The sequence below is a fragment of the Arachis duranensis genome, chromosome 3, assembly GCF_000817695.3.
Source record: "Arachis duranensis cultivar V14167 chromosome 3, aradu.V14167.gnm2.J7QH, whole genome shotgun sequence".
Classification (NCBI taxonomy): domain Eukaryota; kingdom Viridiplantae; phylum Streptophyta; class Magnoliopsida; order Fabales; family Fabaceae; genus Arachis; species Arachis duranensis.
The window spans coordinates 125,375,766-125,384,989 of record NC_029774.3 but is presented as its reverse complement, the minus strand read 5'-3'; the positions used below and the strand labels follow the sequence as shown (position 1 = coordinate 125,384,989).

At 31.0% G+C, this 9,224-nt stretch overlaps 2 protein-coding genes across 3 annotated transcripts in view; both read left to right on the top strand.

Moving 5' to 3' along the window:
* Window positions 1–3,203: 3,203 nt before the first annotated feature.
* LOC107481122 (MLP-like protein 423) lies at window positions 3,204–4,308 on the top strand. The gene is made up of 2 exons (XM_016101337.3): window positions 3,204–3,393; window positions 4,028–4,308. Exons 1-2 carry the CDS (start codon window positions 3,204–3,206, stop codon window positions 4,306–4,308), a joined length of 471 nt encoding a protein of 156 aa, XP_015956823.1.
* Window positions 4,309–8,724: 4,416 nt separating this feature from the next.
* Window positions 8,725–9,224, top strand: part of LOC107481185 (MLP-like protein 423) — a 1,158-nt gene continuing 658 nt past the window's right edge. The window contains exon 1 of one of the 2 annotated variants that reach the window (XM_052259567.1): window positions 8,725–8,982. In XM_052259567.1, coding sequence (XP_052115527.1) covers window positions 8,793–8,982 — 190 coding nt within the window. In that variant the 5' untranslated portion in view covers window positions 8,725–8,792. The remainder of the gene's footprint in view (window positions 8,983–9,224) is intronic. The other variant, XM_016101400.3, reaches the window with a different exon arrangement.

The following is a 9,224-nucleotide window of genomic DNA, read 5'->3' as shown; positions in this document are numbered from 1 at the left end:
ATACATCCACAAGACAATTGTTTTTCTTAGCAAAGAAACACATCTCCCTTAACTCCCATCATTGTTTAATCTCTTGAGTCCAACCTCTAGACTCCTACCCGAAACAAGCCACACATTTCTTCATCTTGTTGTACTCAAGCTCTTTATGGTAATTCTTAATATAAAAAATATCTAATGTATCTTCATCAATATCACCAAAACAACTTTTCGTATCAGAAGAATAAACCATCTTTTCTTCTTCATTTTTTTCAAAACTACCCCCATGATAGAACATAATGTCAATTAGATTTTTTATCTGCATCAGAAATAAAAATTATACAAGTTAACTCAAGGACCATGGTCAAAACATGAAAAATCAATAAATTGTATTTCACGTCTGGTAAAAAAAAATTATCCCTGTTTCATTAAGCAAAAACAAAACATTTTTAAAACACATATTCCAACAAACAATATATGAAACCCTAAACCTTTATCAACGATGAAAACACTTCCACCATAAACAAACAGAAGGCCAATTAAACCCTTGAAAATCAACCTATGGTTGCCAAAAAACAAAAAATAATGACATTGTGTACTCACCTCAATAACAACAACAATGGTGTTTCTTCAATAAAAGCACTGTGAACTCCACGGCGATACTAGTAATCCCGCAAAACTGTCGAATTTGCAAACCCTAAACCACCACATTAAGCCTTCACCATTGTTAGAGGAAGAGGGAGTCTAAGCATTTAGTGTTGGAGAAAGGAAGGAGAAGACTGTGAGTGATCAAAATACATATGCCTCTAACGTTTTGTTTTGTTCATTCATGTAAAACGGTGATGTTTTTTACTCTCCTTAGGCGCCAAAACCGTAAACGACGTTGTTTGGCTCATCCACTGGGGTACAGGGACTTGCCAGATCAGCATTCTGATTTGTTGATTCGGGCTGAAAATGGGTTTGAGAATTTTTATGGGGTCTGGAGTTCAATTTCAAGGACCAAAATAGTGCAATTGAAAACTCAAAGATAAAATTGGTGCAGGAGCCCAATCTAGAGGACCATTTTAAAAATTTAATCCATCTGTATTTATTTAACACCAAATATGTACATTACTACATTTGATTAATTTAGATTGAATAAGTATTAAATATATTGGACTTATTAATTGAAAAAATAAATAAAAATTATCTAAACAGTAGTAGTTTTTTAAATTTTATTAGATTAAAATATTATGAAAAAGTAATAGTTTCTTAAATTTTAATAATTATTATATAATTTTTTTATTAATATAACAATATAGTATAAATTATTTGTATAGTTTAGAATGTCTTGTTTTTAATTCTCTTAGTGACATAAAATTATCAAATATCTACTTTTCTTAATGAGAAAATAAAACGTGAAACATTTTTATTAATTATGATTCCATTTTTTTTAAATTTGTTTGTATATGATTTTTTAATTATGTTATATTTTTTATAATTATGTGAAATTTAATTATTTTAATTTATTTATTAAGTATATTTTAATAAAAATTAATCATAATAACTATAAATACAACGGCTATTAAATGCATTCTCTCCCATGAAATGAATATATTAAATGCATTATTTATTATATACTATTTAGGCTTTTCTATTTAAATAAATTAAACAAGTTTTAAAATTACTCAAATTTTCTAAAGCAATTTTTAAAACTTGAATACTCTAATCCTAATAATATATAAATTGTGCCAAGAGAATGTGGTTTATGTAATATTAGGGGTGAACGCAGATCAGATCGGATATGACCAAAATTTCGATATGATCTGCACTAAAATTATCGGATTGGATCCAATGTCTGCAGTTTTTAAGTTTGGATCCGATCCGCACAGATATATCTACAAAATACAAATATTTTTTAAAATTTATTTTCATTAAAAAATATTAATATATTTTTTTCTACTCTTTTAAATATGTTTACTCTTAAAATAATATTAAACATATTTTTCTTAAATAATAAAATTAAAATAATACGACATATATGATAATTATTAGTTAAAATAAAACATAAGAAGAATATTACTTATTTATTTATTTATTTTTGCGGATCTACGGATATGCGGATCGGATATGCAGATACCTACATAAAATTCGCAATCCGATCCTATAAATGTGCGGATCGGATCCAATAGTCTTGCAGATCGGATCTATGTCTGCAATTTTCGGACCGGATTCAGATAAATACCATAGATATGTGGACCATGAACACCCTTATGTAATATGTTAACAACTACAATCCAAGACGATTTATGCATGAATGGCTTTTGAGGAATAACACATAAATGATAAATCATCCCAGATGGTCAACTTTACCAATTGTATGTAAATCGTTCCAAGATGGGAGGAAATGACCCATAAATTGTAGCAGGATATTGGGGTTACAACTTACATATAAATAGTGACAGGGTCTTGTGTTTTTGCCTAAAACCACGTAAATTCTCTAGTTTGGGACGATTTACATACAATTGGTAAAATTGGCCACCTTGGGACGATTTATGTGTTATTTCTCAAAAGTCATTCATGCATAAATCGTTATGAGATATTGTGGTTAACATACTATATAAGCCACATTTCTCTGTCACGATTTATATATTATTAGGATTAGGTATATTCACGTTTCAAAAATTGTTTTAGGGGATCTGAATAATTTTAGAACCTGTTTATTTTATTTAAGTAAAAAAATCTACTATTTATTAGTTACATTTAATCTCAACCATTTAAATTAAGAGTTTAACTAACATGTGTCTTAAGACATATAATAAACTAATTTACCACTAATAAAAAATTTTAAATATTTTTATTTAACAAATATAAAATAAATATATTAAAAATTTAAATTTTTTATTTTTTAATAAAAAAATTTTTAATTTGTAAATTATCCATACAAGATGTAAAATAACATCCGAATGTGTCCGTAAAAATTAAAACTAATATTTTATTCATAAAAAATAAATATCTTATAATAAAAATATTAAAAAAATCTAAAAAACCAACTAGAATATAAACTAACTAAACCAACCGCGTTATAATAATCGCCGATAAAAAATCTTTTTAATTGTCACATTTGAACCGTTTCCATTGTTATATATGTGCAAATCTTTTAGTAGGTTCTCATAAGTCACAACAATTCTCTCCCCTGGCGCTCGCTCTCTCTCTCTCTTATTTTTCTTCTTGAGTTGATATAAGCAATGGCTGGTGTTGTTGGAAAGCTTGAGGCAGAAATGGAGGTGAAATCAAATGCAGACAAGTTCTGGAGTTCTATCAAGGATTTTGCAACCATATTCCCAAACACTTCACCATCTATTTACAAAGGCACTCAGATTATTCAGGGTGATGGCAAGGCTCCGGGCTCCCTCATGAAAGTAACTTTAGACATAGGCATGTAATGTCTTCCATTTTTTAATTAATTTTCATATATTTACATAACAAAGAATATTTTGCTTATTAACTTCTTATAATCAGTCAAACAATTATTTTATTTACATCATAATATATAATTATACGCATTAGAACCATATATATACTATACCTTTTCTAGACAATTATTAATAAAAATTAAAATAAGCAATAAAATGAGTATCCATAAGTATGGAATATGACTAAGAGATTATGTTATTTGTATTTTGGTTTAACTATTGTCTATTCCTATAGTTTTACTGAATTTTCAATTAGGTCTTTGTACTTTTTTCTTTTCGATTAAATAATTTCTATCATATCAGATTTTGTAATTAAGTCTCTACTGTGACAAAAATGATGGAATTAACAGAATATTTCGTTAAACAAACCGAATATGCCTAACACTTTACTGAATATTCTATATAGTTTAATAGAATATTCTGTTAATTTCAATATTTTTGTCACGGTAGGGACTTATTTACAAAATTTGATATAGTATAGGAGCCTCATTAAAAAAAATTATAGAAACCTAATTGCAGTAAAATTATAAGAATCGACAGAATAATTAAATCTTGTATTTTTTATCAATAATTCTCTTTTTTTTTTCTCTTTTCAGGCCATGAACTTGATGTAAAGACAGTTACAGAAAGGATTGAAGATGTTGATGATGCAAAGAGGACAATAATTTATAGTGTGATTGACGGTGACCTCCTTAAGTACTTGAAAAGTTACAAGGGATACATTAGTGTAACACCAAAGGGGGATGATAATGGAAGCATTGTGAAATGGTCGTGTGAGTATGTAAAGGCTAGCCAAGAGGTTCCTGAACCTATTTTAATAAAAGAATTTGCTTACAAGATCTTCCCAAATGTTGATGACTATCTTCTTAGCAAATAAATTTATAACGGGTTATATATATATGCAACAATAATGTGATGTGTTCGTGTAAGAATAATGTTGCATTTACATATATCATATATGCGTGTGAAATATTGTGTTGATTTACATCTCATTCATCTAATAGGATCGTCGAAAATAATTATGTAGATGAATGGAATGAAATGTGATACGGTATAATATCTAATACAATATCTATTTACATAATCATGTGTCTTTTTTTTTTTAAAGAAATATAAATTTAAATTATCATGAAAAATATTAAAATTAAATAAAAAATTATTTAAAATCTAAAAAATATATCCAAAATTTAGAAAAAGACTTTGTGTTGCATAACCGCGATAGTCACTCTCTCATGTACTATCAACCATGAAAGATGTGTTGTTTCTGCCGATAGACGACTAATGTGAGGGCGATGGGACGAAGAGGAAGTAGAAGCCGACAGACAATTTGGTGCACGGGTGATGGGCGGCGTGCCACACGACGGACAGTGATGACTTCTACAGAGCGGATTTGACAAAGAAAAAGAAGAAGAGAAAGAAAAAGAAGAAAAAGAGGAGAAAGAAAAAGACAAATTTGTGCAACACAAATATTAAAAAGTTTTTTAAAATTTAAAAAGTTAGCCCAAATTAGCTGCATATATAATTGGTTACTTATATATATTTTTTGAACTCCGCTAGAAAGATAACGAGGAATCTTGACCATGTGTACAATGTGTTTTAAATTTGGCCCAATACAAAGAAAAAAAACCCAAAAATAATCATCCAGCATTTGTTAACAGTATATAATTAAACTGAATCAAACAAAATAACCATCCAATTAAGAATTAAAATAACCATCTACATAACTAGTGAATCGAACATCCAGCATCTAAATCAAAGTACAACGACAGCAACAACCTGGACACGAAGTCCTCGATCCTCTTTATCAACCTCTTCACGAAATCTCCTCCATTTGGAATCGTCAATCCGAACACGAATGCGCCAAAGATCAAGTAGATCCCGATCAGATCTGTCATGAATCCCGATATCATCACTCCGACGAGAGTTGCTGTGTAGCTGTGGCAACAACGGCACGTCCAACGGGTGTTGGGTAGGCAAGGATGTGGCTACTGATGGATCCGTCTCCGCTACGGATGAACCCCATGTATTAATTTCGGTTCACCGTGTTCATGGTTGAGGGTTTAGGGTTTAGGGGTCTAGGATTTAGGATTCAGGGTTCATGGTTTTAGGGGTTTAGGGTTTACGGTAAGGTTCAGGGTTTAGGGTTTAGGGTTTAGGGTTTAGCATTCAGGGTTCGTTCACTCAATACTATACAATTGTATTGTGTTCGGTTCACCAGAGTACTATGTTTGGTTCACCATGAGTACTGTGTTAGGTTCACCATGAGTACTGTGTTCGGTTCATTCTGCACTATTCAAAACTCTTCTTCCTCATCTTCTACTGCTTTTTCACCAGAGAGAGAAGGAGGAAAAGACAAAAAAATACAGCAGCAACAACAACAAAAGAATGACGATAAGGAGAAAACATGTGAAGAAGAAGGAACGCGAAAAAGGAGGAGAAAGAGGAATGCGAAGAAGAAGGTGAAGAAGAAGAAGACGCTCCGTGCGTAAACGAGCGTGAGAAGAAGAAGACGAAGAAGAAGCGCGGGAGAAGAAGAAGAAGCGTGGGGGAGAAGAAGCGTTGGGCAAGAGCGATTTCGTGTGTGTTGGGCGCGTGCATTTCATGTTTCATTTAATGGTATTGAATTTTTTTGGTGTTGGACCAACTTAATTACATGGTTACATGAATGTGTAGCATCCCCAATAAATTAAACCAACAGATTTTGTTAAAAAAATATGAGAAAGTTTGGGAAGCTAATGTATTTCGTGTACAACGTATATAATGGGTTTAAAAAGGAAAGTATTTTAAAAATTAAAAATCAGATTCTTAATTAATTATTTAATAATTATTTAAATTCAGGTTTTAAAATTTAAAAAAGTAGGATTAATAGTTAAATTCATTTACACTAAATATGCTAATCTCATAATAACGGTCGGATCCCCTCCTTCTCGTGACACCGCACCTTCACCTTTGTCATTCCACCCCCTCCACGCTGACCGTGCCGCCACCGCTGTCGGAGGAGACTGCCGACACCACCGAAGCCAGCCCTCGTGAACTGAACATAGTACTCATGATAAAATAATTGTATAGTATTGAGTGAACGAAATATAATCCATTATATAAAATCAAATTCAAATAACTCTGCCTACAATTTACATATTATCAATTCAATTCAATACACCTCTGTCCATTTAATTCAATTCAAATTAGCAATTGCATTCTATTCAATTCGATTCAAAATTGAATAATCCAAACTTTGTCAGTTTGATTTGTTTTAGAAGAGTAATCCAAATCACTCTCCAGATTTGAAGTTGAGTCATTTATTGTTTCGATTCAGAAGTGCAGATCAAAGAAGAAAACGAAGAAGAATAGGAAGAAGATAAATGCAACGTAACCAGATCGAAATAAGAAAACGAGAAGATGAACGCGACCAGAGAAGAACGACGAAGGCAATGCAAATCAATAAGGAAGAACGCGAGCAGAGAAGAAGAAGAAGAAGAAGGAGGAGGAGGAGGTTTACGTTGCAACAGAAGATTTACGTTGAGCAAAACTTTAGATTACAACACGTTATATGTAGCGCGTGTATGACAACCGAGTGAGGAGTGAGGAATGCGCGTGTGGAAGAAATTACTTGATTAACAACCATGTAAAAAATACATAAATGCAGAATTTTTCTATTAATTTATTAGACATAATGACCTGAACTAACACTTAATTAGATCAGCAAAGTACATTAACTAGCTAAACACGTAACAGCTAGAAATCAAATAATTATTATTGTATGCGTGATGAATGATGACTGATGACCTGGTATCGTACGTGAGTGTATATATAATATATGTAAAGTCGAGCCTCTAATAAAAATGTTTGGCCATACTTAACTCCTTTGGAAAAATGAAACATCTCATATTTAGCGTTGACCAAATAATTTATAGAAGTACAAAATTTTCGTGGGACTGTATACAATAAAAATAGAATGAATATCTTATCCGATTCCTGATAATTGACTCAAAAAAACAACGAAATTTCAAGAAAAAAAAATACTCAACTCAGTTTCTGATATTTAATTTTGGGATTGATTAGTCTCTGTTCCAAAAAAGACAACATTGATTTTTTTGGCACAGAGACTAATCAGTCCTATAAAAATAAATCTCAGAAGCCAGATTGAGTATTTATTTTTCTCAAAGATTTCGTTGTCTTTTGAAGTAATTATCAGGACTATTTTAGATTTTTCTTATAAAAATATTTGATTTATTTGACAAATATATATAAGAGGTGAGTAACTTATCAGAAAAAATGGTCTTCTATGGATTACTTTTATAATAATTTAAGCTTTTCATTTTTTTATAAATAATTGTATAAGCTAAGTGAGATATAGGCTGCACACGGATATGATCGAATCGGATATAGTTTATAGTGGTCTGCACTACATTCATCGGATCAGATTGGATACGATATCCGTATTTTTTTAAGTTGGATTCGATCCGATCCAATCAGCATATTTGCGGATCAGATCGGATCGGATTGGATATCATGTATATTCGCATAATTAAAAAAAATTGTTATAAGGCCCTTTTTTGTTCTAGAAAATCTATTTTTTCACCTGTTTAAGTCTATTTACTCTTAAAATATTATCGATAAAAGTTCTTTTGAATAACAAAAGAAAAATAATAACACAAGATCTAAGTTTAATTATTTAAGTTAAAGTACAACATAAAAAATTAAAAATAAGATATCATAAAATTCATAAAACAATACACTAAAATTCATATCATATTAAGGTTTACTTTCTTAAACTATACTATTTATATGAGACGTGCGGATATACGGATCTGCGGATTGAATCCGCAAATATCACTGTCAAATCCGATCCGATAGCTCTGCGGATTGAATAATATCCGTAAAATTCGGATCGGATGCGGATAATTACCGTAGATATGCGGATATTATCCGATCCATGTACAGCCCTATAAGATAGCTTTGTATGATTAATTTTTATATTTAATCCTATAAATTATAGTAATTAACCTTGTCGTCCCGCAACCAAGGGTGACAACGGGACGGATAGGAGCGGATTTTTGCTCCGCAAGTTCGAGTGGTGTTGCCATTCCTACCCGCAGCTAGGTCTTCCATGATGTGTCACACTATGATTTGGCAAAATAATTAACGATTTTCAATTATCAACTTCGCATCAATACAGCTATATTGAAACTTATCCTAATGTTATTGGAACTAAAACTACTTTGACTTCTTGTATTAGCTAGTGATTGCAATACTATATTTGGAACACTTGAAGCGTTTCCATTATTAATTATATATAAGTGCAAAATTGTTGCAGGTTCTCATCATAAGTCACAACAATTCTGTCTCTTAATATAAGGAATGGCTGGTGTTGTTGGAAAGCTTGAGGCAGAAATTGAGGTGAAGTCAAAAGCAGACAAGTTCTGGAGTGCTATCAGAAATTTTGCAACCATATTCCCTAAGGCCTCACCATCTCGTTACAAAAGCATTCACATTATTCAGGGTGATGGCAAGGCTCCTGGCTCCTCCATGAAAGTAACTTTAGACATAGGTATGTAATGTTTTCTTTTTTTTTTTAATTCGTTTCGATATATATACATATACATAACAACGAATATTTTGCTAATTAAGTTCTTATAATCAGTTAAAAAAATAATTATTTTTGTTTACATGATAATATATAATTATACCGCTTGTATAAAAACTTTTTACATCCTGACCACAAAGAATTTAAGTTCATTTTCTTACATTATTAGTATTATTATTATTATTGTTGTTACATGTCAATGAAAT